At 35.5% G+C, this 15,164-nt stretch overlaps 1 protein-coding gene across 1 annotated transcript; it reads left to right on the top strand.

The window, feature by feature from the left end:
• The first annotated feature begins 12,139 nt into the window (after window positions 1-12,139).
• Window positions 12,140-14,782, top strand: LOC131068993 (uncharacterized protein C24B11.05). Its single transcript, XM_058004278.2, has 8 exons — window positions 12,140-12,308; window positions 12,447-12,512; window positions 12,617-12,714; window positions 13,236-13,273; window positions 13,555-13,642; window positions 13,976-14,200; window positions 14,289-14,354; window positions 14,478-14,782. Exons 1-8 carry the CDS (start codon window positions 12,257-12,259, stop codon window positions 14,658-14,660), a joined length of 816 nt encoding a protein of 271 aa, XP_057860261.1. The 5' UTR covers window positions 12,140-12,256; the 3' UTR covers window positions 14,661-14,782.
• The last annotated feature ends 382 nt before the right edge of the window (window positions 14,783-15,164 follow it).

The following is a 15,164-nucleotide window of genomic DNA, read 5'->3' as shown; positions in this document are numbered from 1 at the left end:
AAAGCTTGAATCAGCAAAACCAGTAAAGAATACTAATGGACTTGGTTTCTCTGGTTATGAGGAAGGTGAGACCTCTGGAACAAAAGATGGAGCATCAAAGAAGCAACCGGCACCAAAGGATAAAGGTAAGCAAAAGTTTAAACATGTTTGCTTTAATTGTCTCAAGGAAGGACACACTGCCAATGTATGTAGAAATAAGGCTTACAATAATTTTCCTTATTTTCTAAACAATAAGCCTAGATTCAGTAGATTCAATGGTAATTGTTATGCATGCAACAAGTTTGGGCATAGAGCATTTGAATGCAGGTCTGTTATGCACAACACCGGGAGATATCCTCAAAGGACTCAAGGAGTTTTTCCTGAATCCTCTGTGAACCGAAATCCAAACTGATATAATGCTTATGACCAACAGTTAGGTGGTGGTGGCTATCAAGCGACAACCGGTTGGAGAGCAACCTGTTTGATTTTCCATGGTAGCGGTCACACTACTTCATCATGCAGGAGGAAGAATGAAAACATGAATAATGGACCATGGAGAGGACCTGGAATGGTTTGCTATCATTGCAACAAACTGGATCACACAACTAGAATTTGCAGGATGAGAAAGAACATATTGGATGACATACCGGTCTCTCTGGAAGGAAAGATTGATGTTGAAACTGTTCAAGCAGATATGAAGAAAACATGGAAAAAGAAACCAGAAGAAGTGTCACAAGAAGAACCGGTTTCTGCACCTAGTGTGGGAATCTCTGATCTAGTAAACTAAGCTTCAGAAAAGCTTAGGGGGAGCGAATTGATAAAGTATTTCGAACCCTCGGTTTATATCGGTAAAAGACCTTAACTATTATGTGTTACTTGTCAATCGACAGAAGACCGGAAATGGTAAAAGGCAAAATTAGGGTTTATGCCCTAATGGTGGTGCATTTATTATGGTAGGTGAAGAATTTATTTATAAGGGATTTTCAAGTCATTTTCACTTATCAATTTGCGAGCGAAGAGATTTTCAAGTGCAAAGCGACCAAAGGTGATTTGACTTGCGATTCAGAGTGAATTGAAATCTAGTAGAAGAATTTTGAGATATTTGCAACCTATTAGTGAAGAACACTAAGTGGTGTTCCAAGCGACCGAAGTGGTGTGTTGCTAGCTACAGTGTCAAAGCCCTAAATCTCGATTCGCGAAGGTATTTTTTGAGTTTCTTTGTTTATCATGGCTTCTGCTTCGCACTCCAGTTCAAGTGCACCTATTGATTCAGTGGATTTCATACAAAGGAAGATGAAATACATTGCCTTATCCCAGATACCCGTCGGTGTTATAGTTGAGGAAGGTATTTCAGATTATATTGATTGCAAAATAGAAGACCTGGGATCCCTAGTGATCCATTCTCAGTTAGGTTTATTCTATGGGGATGACAAGAAGATCAAACTAGAATACAACATCCTGGAAATAAAGAAACTTCACAATGCGGTCTATTTTCTTGAAGAATTCATAGAAGATCACATCTGCATCATCCTAAGAAAAGTGCATGGTGACAAAATGTATCTTGAGTGGATACATGACATCACACCAGAAGCAATTCATGTCGTCATCAGTTTCTGTAACGTTGGAGAAGTGTCAGCCTTAAGGAAAGTCATTAAGATGGAAATGACCAAGCTCACCGGTTTAGTGAGCAACCAACGGGGAATGACCATCAACACCATCAAGGATGATTTGGTCAAGTACATTTGCATGGTGATCGGATATCGGATGTTCTATGCTAGCAAAATAAACTGTCTCTACTATTGTGGTTAATGTTGCCTACAGAATGATCATGAAAGATGCCTCATTTGATCCGTGCACCTGTATGCAGAGGCAACTTTTGGTAAACCTGAAGTCTATTAAACAAGACAATGCCTTAAGATTTAAATTTGGACAACTGTTGGTAGGTTTGTTTTTTTACTTTCAAGGCTATTTTCTGAGAGTCAGTGATATTCAATGGTCTGCTGACCAACCGGTTACCAAACAAATCAGAGAAAGTCTTCAAGTAGTGGGAATTGGTTATCCTAAAGTCTTGAACAAATACTTTGATGAATTCAAGCGGAAGATGAGCCAGAGGATGAGGATATCTGGCGATATTGTCAAGAAGTATGAAGAGGAGATTTGCTTTACCATCGAAGTAGATGAGTGCATAATGGAGGCGGTTGAGCCCATAAAGGAAAAAGTGGAGCCCATGGGATAGGAGGTGATGTATGACATGCTAGATGGGTATGCCTCTACCCTACTTGCCTCGCCTCTTGATCCGAAGAAGAAGAGAACCGACACCTACTTGGAAAGGATAAAACTGGTTGAAGAACCTTCAATGAAGAAGGGAAAGACAATGCCCTCAGTATCGGCACCAGTTACTTTGGCAAGTCCCAAAGTGACCAAGCGGTCACCTGCCAAGAAGAAACCGGAAGTTGCACCTGCCAAGGTCTTTGAAAGAAAGCGGAAGACTAAGAGCAACTCACCAGATTCTGAGGATACAAAACCTGAAGTGCAACCTAAGAAGACTAGGCAAACAAGGAAGAAAGCAAAGACAACTAGCAATGAACCGACATCGTCAGCACTGGTAAATATAGACATTTCCTCTTACAAACCGTTGACACATTGTCAAAGGACTATCAAGAATGTTAGGAGAAAAGTGCTAAGTGATTTAATAGATCATTTTGATGATTTTAATGATAATGAAAAGGAGGAAGTTGAACAGGAAGTTATTCAATATCTATGTATTAATGATTGATCACCATCAGAAATTAGATCTGTGACACCAGATTCTTTATACAATTTGTTAGATAATAAATGACGCATTGCCATAGAAAAGGAACAGGAAATAAGAGAGGAAATATTTGCACATTATTTTCCTGATGCGTCAAATTCCAAGCTTTATGAAATCATGAATAAGTACAAAGGCCTCTTCTTCATGAGAAGAAGAAGACTCCTAATACCGGAAGGCAAAGTCTCTGAGGGGGTGAAAGATACACACTCACATGCCAAAGTCACTCTGAAATTGCACCAAGTGTCTAAAGCCAACAAGAAGGTTAAACAAGAACCAGAAATCGGAAAACCGGATGAGGTATATGAAAGTGAAGGAGAATCGGTTACTGAACAGATGGACACTATTGACATTGATGCTTTGGATGGTGAAAATGTCACTCCAGATGCAGCAAAGGAAAAGGTTGATAAAGAGAGAGTGGACAAGGAGAAACTGGACAAAGAAAAGGCTGACAAAGTGCAAGCAGAGAAAGAGAAAAAGAATCAAGAGGAAGAGAAGAGGAATCAAGCAGAAGAAGAGAAGAAGAAACAAGAAGAGGAGAAGAAGAAAAAGGAAGAGAAGAAAATGAAACAAGAAGAGGAGAAGAGGAAATAGGAAGCGGAGAAGAAGAAACGGGAAGAGGAGAAGAAGTAACAGGATGAGGAGAAGAAGAAAGAAGAAGAGAAGCAGAGGGGAGAAGAAAGGAAGAAGGATGAAGAGAAGAAAAAGAAAGAAGAAGAGGAGCAAAAGAAAGCAGAAGAGGAAAAGCAAAGAGCCGAAGAGAAGAAAGAAGCGGCAAAGAGCACACATGTGAAGACACCAAAGGCAACCGATAGTCAATCCAAACCGATTGACATTACCAATCCTATTGACCTCCAATCTGCAAATGAATCGGAGTTGCTCCAAAGCATTAAGCTTGCACAAGAGCGACTGGAAGCATTAAGGAGGAAAAAGGAGCAAGATGTTATTCAAACTGCGGTGGATACTCTTACCAGTTTGATTCCCAGTACTAACCTCCCCAGTATCGATTCCTCTTTGGCCCAACTAAAACTTCTATGTACAGTTATGGAGGACCAGGTATAATGCTTGGAAGAGGTTGTTGAAGCTAATGCACAGAAGAAGCATCAAAAGGCACTAAACACTGCCTTAGTGAAGAAACTGAACGAGCTTTGATCTGAACTTCAGAAAGAATAGAAGGACATAAGAGATGCTATGGATGAGGGAAAACTACTGCTCAGTAAGATAAGCCAACCCCATCTATTTTGTGATGATGTGCTTACACAGAAGGAAAAAATGCAATCTGATTTGCAGGCATATATGAGAACCTTTAAGACACCCTATGATTCCTTCACTACATATGGGCAAACTGTTCATCGGTTTCAGCTCCAGTCTGCCAGAATAGAGTTGGAGATTAGCAACCAGACCAGAGATTTGTAGGAATTTCAACTTGTTCTACTACCGAGACTGCAAATACTTCAGAAGTGTTATCTCAATCTGGATGCCTTAACGGTCACTCAAGAGGTGAGCACAATAGATGCCATGGAGGAACAGGTATCCTAGATGCAAACAGAAATTGATGTGGCTACCTCATTAATTGAGTCATGGTCTTTAGCCATGAAGACTTTTATGCAGGATTTTAAATCGGTTTTTGATAAGTTTCACTCATTATTGTCATAAACATTTATTATATTAATGATAATGAGAAACATGGGTTATTCTGCAGTACTTTGTCATTGTTGGCAAAGGGGGAGTAGTATTCTATATTTATAATTTTGATGAATGTTATGAATACTTTCATGTTATCTCTTTAAGGGAGTAGTATACATTGTATTTTTTGCAAAAAGGGATAGTGTATATGCTTAGGGGGAATAATTTTGGGTATGGCATATTTTTTGTTGTAAAACACTTAGATGTCAAAAAATTTCCTAAGTGTTGCCATCAACGCCAAAGGGGGAGATTGTTGGCATTTTTGATGATGATGTTGTGATTGTCATTGATGGACACACACTTGCTTTGAGATCACTTTTTGTATGTATGAGTTATGCTCAACTGGTAATTGTTCCAACCGGTATTATGTATTATAGTCTTTAGACTATCGGTGTTTTGCAGAAAGTGTTTACCGATCTCAAGCGGTATGAAGACCTCAAGCGGTTCGAGGATCCCAAAGTGATACGAAGGAACAAAGCGGTTGTTATCACTTTTCCCAGTCTTCATTTCGACAATCAGTAATCGGTTAAATGTATGAGCCGGTATTACTCTGTGATGAGTTATCATCCACCGACACTTTGGTGGTGATTCTGTGTCATGTTACCAAATCTGTCTAGATGCACTGAACCTAGGAACTTGCAATGTAATCCTTTTGGATCGACATGAAATCAGATTCATTTATAAGGACATCATGTCTAGGGTTTTAAGAGTTGTTAGGGTTTTAGAAGTGTATGAGGTTTTTTGCATGTGCGATCACAGAAGAGAAGATTAGGTCTGTGTGAAGAAACAAAGTGTGGAGATACTGAAGACTAAAGTAATGCTAAATGTGCATTAACAATGAGCTATCAAGGATCTAACCAAGCATACTGTGCTAGTATCTAGATCACTCACTTGTTGATTACTCACATCTTCGACAAGTCTGAAACCCTTAATCGGGTAGGCCTGGCAAAGCCTTTATAAATCCTCTAACAAGGTAGTCTTTAATCGGACTTATCTCCTAACAGAGATCGAGATTCCTAACAGGATCTGTTCTGGTGAAGAACATTGTATGACCTTAACTGGTCTAGTTTCTATTCTGTAGATAGTTACTTGTGAGTTTCAGCTCATCGTGGTTTTTCCCATTTGGGTTTCCACGTCAAAACCTCTTGTGTTATGGTGATCGTGCTCTTGTGGGTGAATGCTTTATTTGATGTTTGGATTGTATTTGTCTTAACCGGTTTGTTAGTAAATTTGTTATACTAGTTGACTGCTAAACTATTTAAGTGTTTAAGTTCAGTAATTTTTAGTATACTAATTCACACCCCCCCCCCCTCTCAGTATTCATCAGGAACAACTATGTATCTAGGGATGCATAGGTTGTGGTTGTGCCTTTTTTCTTCTATGTGTTTTCTCATTGTTTTATTAGTGACTAGTTCCTTATGATTCATAGTGTGTATGGACCACCTACACATTTGAGATGGTGTTCCTCAACATGTTGATTGTTGGTGTTATTTTCATTCAGATGCATGCATGATATTGTGCCAAGTTCTTTTGGGGATGATGTATTCTTTTGTGATGATAGTTCATGTGTTGTATGTGAGATGGTACTATACTTGATTCTATTATGCTTCAATTCAATGATGTGTGATATATTGGTTAAGTGTGATTACAAACTTATTCAATGTTTTGAGACATTAATATTCATGTTAAAATAAAATTCTAATATGATTTAGATTAGTTAAAAACCATGAGATTTTGATTGTGATATTGAGCCTCGTTGTGTGATTTTCCTATGCTTCAACTATTATGTACATGCACAAGTACACTTGCCATTTGTGGAATAATTATAGGTACAAATTATTTATTCACTTGGCTCCACAGGTATGAGTTATACACCAACGGTGGTTCTATAGGAGATGTTGCATTTGGGCATAACTATTTCTCTCTAACCATCATACTCAAAATTCAAGTACAATTTATAGCTATTTTGTTAAGCAATTACCTCGAATACCATGGTTGGTAGAATTTTGAAAACCTTGATCCCGAAGTAGATGCTTAGTAAATGAGTGTTTAAGTATTTTATGTAATTTCATATTTCCATAAATTTTAGTTGAAAAATGCTCTAAAGTTTTAAAATTGTCATTTAATGCAAAAATTAAAATGTGGCATATATGTACACAGGGGCTTCACTAACTATGCAATATTATATCATGTGCATTCATATTTGGGGGTTTAATATCCCAAAAATGAGGGTACAATATATTGCCTATCTGTGAAAATAGGGGGGTTTTCTAATTTGGGCTATGAAAAAATACAATATTTGGCAAAAATAAGGGGGCTTTTAATTCACATTGTGTATTGGGAGGGGGTGACAAAAAAGGAGTTTAGGGCAATATTTTTTGAAAATAGCCTGGGGATCCTTTAGTATGCCATGAACACACATGCTATACCACAGGTTCATGAAGTGAAGCCCCATGTATATGTACTTGTAAATGACGTGTTTTAGGAAACTAGCACAAAGATAATCAATTGGGTTTTAAAAAATATTACTTAATTTATTTTTAATTTCAAAATTATGAAAAGTTATTTTGGAGTTAAAAGGGAAATAGTTTATTTTTATATTTAGCATGTTTTTTGAAGAGAAAATGGGGAGAAAAACCCTCTTTGTGAGGAAAAATGGTTTTGATCATTGTGGAAGAATTTGTGCACCAATTTGCATGGGATTAGTTGAAGTTGGATGGGAATGGGGAAGAAAAGTAGTGGCTATATCCATTCATGCATTTGTTGCCTATATTTGAATTACTCTACATTTGAAATTTGTAATGTGAATTGAGGTATTTTGATATTATTTCAGTATACTCTATTTTAATCTTTTTGAAAGGTTAAATAGGCATTGTTAGGATGTTTTTTAATGCATAAGTCATAAATTTTTTATTAATCTAAAAAAAAAGTTTACCATGAATATTTACCTTGAGGCATCACTGCTACATGCATACCATAATCCACTTAAAATCAAATCCTTTAACTAAGAATCATTCAAATCCAGATGTTAAACTAATCTCCTTAAGCAACCAAAGTTAATAAATATGACAAACACAAGTTATTGCATAGGCAAACCTTCACTAGTTGCACACAAATTAGCCATAAACAAAGGCCTCAACGTTGGATAAAGAAACCCTCTTCACATTCAAGGACAAAATTTGGCTACATATAAGGCAATATGAAAGAACTTGCACCAATTACTAGAGTGAGTTTGTGCCTTCAAAGGCATTGTAACTTTGAAAGGAAATAAAAGTCCAACCTAGCTAATTGAAAGAGCTCCAAAACAAAGAAGAAACCAATTTGAATGTCTCCTTGCTCACTTTCCCTCCAAATCACTATAAAATTTGGACATTAAACTGGTAACTGAGAACTCTGCACCACCATCCCAACTAGCTATACTAGATCGAAGCCTCTAGCAAAAGTAGAACACAAACCTAGTCCATGTGCTGCTCTATTGATAAAATTGGTTGCTTCATTGTTGGCTTCTCTATAAATATGGAGGGTAGAGAAAGAATCAAAAGACTATGAAAATACTAGAGCTTCTTCCAATAGAGTCTAGAGCATCCAATTAAGAGTTGATCCTTTCCTCAATGCATTGGTAACTAAGGAGGAGTCTCCTTCAACTACCACCTTCTTAAGCTCTAACTATCGATACTTCTTCAAACTCAAAGTGAGAGCCTTAAACTCTGCCACATTGTAGGATTCTTTGAAGAGAAGTTTAGCCATGGTAAATCTAAATTTTCCTTCCCAGTTTCTAATGATGCAACCAATGCTTGATACGTCAGGATTTCCTCTAGAGGCACCATCAAATTTAACCTTATACCAATCAACCTCTAGTTCCTATCATTTAGTTACTTCTCTTAGCCTTTGAGACTCTTCTCTACCGGACCCATTACTAGAGGGTTTCTCAATTTGTGACAAAACTTCTTCATGCATGCATCTCAATTCAAAAAAAGGGGATCCCCTGCTTTCCAAGTTTCCTCAATTATTCCATAAGCTACTTCTACCTTAGCTGCCTCAACCTTGTTCAGAAAAGGCACCAAGCTCTTATGTTTATCCTAAAAGATCATGCCATTACACTTCCAAATTTTCTAGATCAGATGGAAGGGATTATGATACATAAGTGCAAAATAAGACAAGAGTTAAACATACTTAAAATATTATTTGGAAGTGCACTCGCCCATCCTAGTTTCCCACATAGCCATCTCCAACACTCTTGTGTAAAAGAGAATAGCCCAACAAAAGGAGGTCTACATATTCTTCAAATCTTTTGCATAACTTGCATCTAAAGGGGTCAAGAAAACTCATCTTATTGATTAATTTTGAACTGTCAAAATATTCTTCTGAAGAGAAGCCTAGGTGAAGGTGCTCACTTTGGGAAAAAAATGTTTGTGCCAAAACATTCTAATCTAGATTTAAACTTCTTCTTGAGCCAGTTGTCTTTGTAACAACCTATACTCATCCCTTGCATTATAAAGCCTAGATTTGATCAATTCCATAAAATAGCATCTTGTCCCTCCTATAGAACCATCGTTCTGGCTTGAAGAATGTCTTTTAATTGGCCAGTTCCTCCCTTGGAAGACCAAGGGTGTCCATTTCTTTCCAAGACCAAATTTGCACTATGTCATGCACAGTTAGTTGTAGGTAATCAATCACATGAATTCCTCATCTTTGCATAGGAAAGTCCTTTGTGACCACTAGATTCACACTATTGTCAACACTAGCATAATCACACTATGAATCTTCCATAAAGCGAGTTGTCCTTCTATCATGAATTTCCTGGGTAAGAAACTCATGCATAACTAATAATTCAAATGCATCATGTATAGCTAAGGTCAAGCAACAAACCTACCCTAATTCACCACCAAGAAAGTACAAATCAAATTACTTCAAACCCTTTACTTGTAAAAAAATAACCCATGCTAATTAATGACATTCACAACTTTGCACACCCTAATACTACACCAGTGCATGAGAATTAATCACAACATAAAGAAATAATTTATTTAAATCAAATTAATCTTAAGGTCGTATAATAATAAGAGGAATAAATTTACAAGGACTTTGGTATTAAAAAGGATTCAATTCTTTGTCAAGAAGTGGGTAAATGTACATATGAGGTCATTAAAGGGTCTTGATCAACCGCATGATTTGAAAGATAATATGTTGCATATCATATAGTATGATACACAAATCTGAAATCACACCTTCAAAAGTCTATACTGAAAAAAATGAGGACAATTGCACCCTAAGAAACAAGGGGTAAAATAGGATAGGTATGTCCACTTAAAAGATAATAAAAATATATAAATAGAGAGACATAGACATGTCTACGCACACATGCTTCTCATTCAAGATAGGATTATGTAGCTTGTGATTTGAAACATCCATTAGAAAAAAATAATAATGGTTTAATCTAAAAACCTATAAGCTATCAATATTTATTGCAAAAAAATTGTGTCTTTAATAGTAATTTTCTCTATCCCAAAGCACTTTTGTGATAGGTACTGATTTTTTAACACACTAATGAATTATTTAGTGACATTTATCACAATCAAATCTTAAGCAAATCAAAAACCAAGTACCATTGTTTTTTTATTTAAAATTTGTGCTTGTTTCAATACCTTAATCAATTCTAACTCTTTATCTTCAAATTTTTATTTTTTACATTGATTAGTTTGGGTATCTATTTGGATAGAAGAAAAAATTACAAAATTCATATTTATAAATATAATAATTAAAACTAGAGAGAAAAGTGCCAAACATCATGGGGAAGACTCGATTAAAATTTATTAACCCAAAATCTCCAAGACAAAACACCGGCTTTTGTAGTCATTAAAACCACCCAAAACATAGCCAAAAGAATATATTATTCCCTCTATAACGATTAACCACAAACACCCCAATTGCCTAATCCAATAGACTCCACCACACCCAACACAACTTCTTTTTCTACCTCAATATCATTAGGGTGCTAAGAAATATTATCTTTCATGACAAGGTCCAAGAGAAAGAAGCACACTCTATTTATTATATATGCCCTTCACTCTATTTATCATATATGTCCTTCTATTCAACTTATGCACCTCATCATTGTATAATACCAGTGTGATGTGATTGCTAGTGAACTCAAGGTGACCCTTGTTATGGGTCATCATAACACCCACCAACATCTTGCCTATGTCAACATGCAATATGTGTATAGAATTTACACTTCCTTTTTGAAAGATTCGATCAAGATTCAACACTGTCACCATTACCATCCACAATTTTAATATGCTTCATTTACACACTAGAACTAGCACCCAACCCCACACTTTTTCTCTTCATTACATTCTTTGGAGACACTTGTGGTAGACCTTCAATTTGCTTTCATAAAATTAACTTGAGAAGCCAATCTGTTGCTCCACTTTAGGGACATAATTCACAAATTCATTAACAAAATATTGTCTAATAGATGCCTTGGACCTTAATGGCCCCTTCACATCCATATCATCTTCACCCAATTTTCTATTAACAAACTTTAATGTTACAAGTGTAGAACAATTGAAAAATAAATCTAATCTATTGTCTCGCATATAACATTCTTCCTAAAAGGGTCTCAAGACTTGCACTAGTATTTCCTTTGGACACCATGACACTTACTCACTTGAGAAGTATCCAAATGCATCATGCATAACTAAAGTCAAGCAACAAACCTACCCTAATATACCACCAAGAAATCATAAATTAAATTACTTCAAACAATTTACTTGTAAAATACTTCACACATACTAAATAATGACAATGACAACTTTGCAAACCCTAATAATGCACCAATACATTAGAATTAAATTGTAACACAAAGAAATAATTTAGATCTATTATAAAATCAAATTAACCCTAAGATCATGCAATACCATAGGAGTAAAATTAAAAGGGCTTCAATTCTTTGCCAAGAAGTGGGGAAATGACTATATCAAGTCATTTTAGGATTTTGATCAACCCCATGATTTGAAAGAGAATATGTTGCATATCATATAGCATAATACACAAATCGCATAAAAAGTAGGCACGATTAAATCACACCTTCTAAAATCTATAATGTTAAAAAATGATGACAATTACACCCTAAGAAACACATTTCTTGCTATGGGGCTGATAGAATGCATCGACCCCATAGTGTGTTTATAAGACTAACTTATACAACACACTATGAGGTTGGTGCATTCGATCGGTCCCATAGACGGTACCAAGAAACATAAGGTCAAATAGGATGAATATGTGCACTTAAAAAACAATAAAAATAAAAATAAATAGACATGTGGATGCACACATGCTTCCCATTCAAGATAGGATTGTTTCCAATAATATCTACATTTCCTATAATATAATACAAAGTTGACATAAAAATTAGACCAAATCAAATCACATCTCCAAAAAATTTCAAAAAAGAAAATTACACCTTAAGAAAGAAGAAATAATAACATAGATAGGCTATATCCACATGAAAGGTAATATAGATATTTGTCCACGTCCCATTAAAGATATAATCGTACGGAAAAAAGAGCACATGCTTCACATGAATATGTACTCAATAATTTTCCTTCCAAAACGTATGCAACCGCGTCAGCGCCACGTCATCGCCAACTAGCATTGCAGTTTTCAAGGTGAACAAATTCAGAGCTTCCCTCTTTTCTCCTCATTCATTTTTACTCTGCCTTGTCCATTTTCTGCACAAATTTTGAAGCTCTGTTAAAAGGAATCTTTAAATTTATCACCATGGAAGGAGGGAATTTGTTGCACAGGCCTCTATTCGACTGCTTGCTATTTGGTATGTTATGATTTGTGAACAAAAAGCAGGGTATTCTTGTCTACGGCTCTGAAATTCTTGTTAAATTATGTTGAAAACAAATTAGGTTCAATTTTGTTGCTGATTAGAGAAATGGAATTCTGGAATTTAACTTTGCAGATTTGGACGATACGTCGTATTCTTCGAGCACAGGAATAGCTACAGCATGCCGCAAGAATATTGATGGTATGGAGAGTACTAGATTCAGAGTTTCAATACAAAATTCTCAAGAAATTTAAAATATAATTGAATTGTGTGAATTAATTGCATGGATTTGGACTGTGTTGCAGAGTTTCTGTCGAAAAAGCTTGCATTGAGCATCGATGTTGTCACGGAGCTTCGTTCCCGGTTTTACAAGACTCATGGAAGCTCGCTTGCAGGCCTTCGGGTGACTTACTGCTCCTTATTTCCGTTTCAAATAAATAGATAGATTTGATATTTAGGGAGAGAAATAAATTATTTAAATAAATATAAATGGAGCTTTTGCAAAGGCAGAAGAATTTATTATTTTACCGATATGCAATTGCTGGTATAATCGTTTAAGGATAAAAAATGTCTGAACAGATATAATTTTCTGGTCGAATTTCCTCCACTATCAGGACTAATGATTTGAATTGGATCACATATGAGCCTTTTTATTTATACAAAGGCTTCACTTTTCAAAATCTGTTAAAAATAGTTTTCATCCTAAACTCATGTACAACAATTTATAGGAAGGGAAGTTTCTGTCTCTAATCATATAGAATTCTAATTATTAAGGAAAGTAAACGGATATCTGTGCTGTATCTCACCATTTAGGGGTTAAAGTTTCACTGAGGCTCACATATAAATTTGTAACAGAACAGAGACATTATTCCTTGGACTGTTTACGCTTTTAACTGATATGAATTTTTTCACTTTCCTTTGCAGGCATTAGGGTATGAAATTGATGCAGATGAATATCACAGGTACTAATTGTTACCCTCGTATATCTTTCCCAAGATCGTAATTTTCTTTCCCTGACTCTAGAAAATCTCACGTCGAGTCTCCTGAGTAACCTTGAATATAATTCTTTCCAAGAAAGAAATTATTGATTTCCTTCTGACATTTTTATGCTAGGCCTAGCAATTAGCTGTTTGAATTCTTCTATACACAACTTTGAATAGTTTTCCTCTTCTTCCATGACATTTGATGCTCTGTCGTTTCTTTCTGGTAAAAATCTTACACATCTATTTTTCTGATTGTACAGTTTTGTTCACGGGAGATTGCCATATGAAGTCATTAAGCCAGATCCGGTTCTGAGGAACATTTTGCTGAGCATGCCTCAAAGAAAATTGGTATGTATTAAGGTTTTTCTTTTATTTTCTTCACATAAGCATGTGATTGCTAAATGCGAACATCCATCAAAAGCTCAAATCACCTCAATACTTATGTCTTAGCACTAGACCATGGAGTAGACTGCTGTTTTCAAGCGAGATGCATAAATTTGATTTTTGAGTTCCTAAAATCTTTTTAAAAAGAGGGGGAAAAAGACCAACATAGAGTTGTGTCGCCATTAGTGTTCTTAACAACACTCACTTCTCACAATTTTTTTTAATGTGAATGCTAAAATCTTAAAGAAAAATCAAGCAAAACGTTAATGTTTAGCATCAATGTAACTTCTTCTACAGATATTCACAAATTCAGATAGAGTTCATGCAACCAAGATCCTGAAGAAATTATCCCTGGAGGACTGTTTTGAAGATGTTATCTGCTTTGAGAGCCTTAACATGGATTATCCTTACCAGCAACAAGATGGGGAATGCAATCCTCTTACTTCCCCTGTTATCATCAAACCATCAGTTGAAGCCATTCAGCGGGCAATTGCCATTGCAAATTCAGATCCTCAGAGAACAGTAAGTTTGAAGAAAATTTGCATGTGTATGGTTATACGTAGTCGGTAGTAGTATCTTTACAATGGTACTTATTGAGTCCATATTGCAGCTGTTCTTTGACGAAAATCGTAGAAACATAGCAGGAGCAAAAGCGGCAGACCTTAATACAGTCCTTGTAAGTTCCCAGACAAAAATAGAATTTAGAAATTAATCTAATTTTACATAAAATGTCTGCGATACTTTTGTTTGTTGCCTCAATTAACTACTTTCTAATTGAATTCAATATTTGATTTTTAAGGTTGGCAGCTGCGAGAAAAGTGAGGGATCTGATTATGTGGTGGAAGATATTCATAATGTGAAGCATATCATTCATGAGATTTGGGGTGAGGCAAAAAATCACAGAGCACCTGACAAAAATGGTTGTTCAACTGGAAAAACCAAATCCATAGAAGTATCTCCCACTTCTGTTGTAGCCTCCTAAGAGGCTCACACTTCATACCTCTCTAAGCAATCTGAAAATAAGGCTCTCTGGAAAGCAAGTAGAGATCTTATTGATGTATGTAGCACCTTTTATCCATGTAAATTCATTTGTAATTGTAAATATGTATATTTGTCCAATGTTTAGAATAATATAAATTAATTTATAATAATAAATGTAAATAATTTGTATATATAAAATAAAGGTTGCAACTTTAATTTTTAATATCAAATTAAGGTAGCAATTGAAATTTAACATTTTGATCATTTTCTTGTTATTTCTAAATAACATCTATCATATAATAATATCAAAATTATTATTATTATGTTTGAAATATATAATGGTATATTTTACATTGTAAAAAATTGAGTTTCAATATATAACTATCAAACTTCTAATACCACATCGTTAGTGATTGCTTTAGATTGGGTCAATTAGAGAGTTCTGCAACCTATAAACCAAATCCTTTTTTATTTTTAAAATCTATTTTTTCGTCCAATAGAAATA

This window comes from Cryptomeria japonica, chromosome 4, assembly GCF_030272615.1.
Source record: "Cryptomeria japonica chromosome 4, Sugi_1.0, whole genome shotgun sequence".
NCBI classification, from domain to species: Eukaryota; Viridiplantae; Streptophyta; class Pinopsida; order Cupressales; family Cupressaceae; genus Cryptomeria; species Cryptomeria japonica.
Note: the sequence above shows the minus strand (reverse complement) of the source record. Positions and strands in the feature narration are given on the sequence as shown.

What these genes read in the sequence shown, in the direction of transcription:
- LOC131068993 (XM_058004278.2), top strand. Translation starts at nt 12,257, where the DNA reads ATGGAAGGAGGGAATTTGTTGCACAGGCCTCTATTCGACTGCTTGCTA. An exon ending in GCTCGCTTGCAGGCCTTCGG is followed by an intron (nt 12,715 to 13,235) that starts GTGACTTACTGC and finishes TTTCCTTTGCAG; the next exon opens with GCATTAGGGTATGAAATTGA. An exon ending in CAGACCTTAATACAGTCCTT is followed by an intron (nt 14,355 to 14,477) that starts GTAAGTTCCCAG and finishes TTGATTTTTAAG; the next exon opens with GTTGGCAGCTGCGAGAAAAG.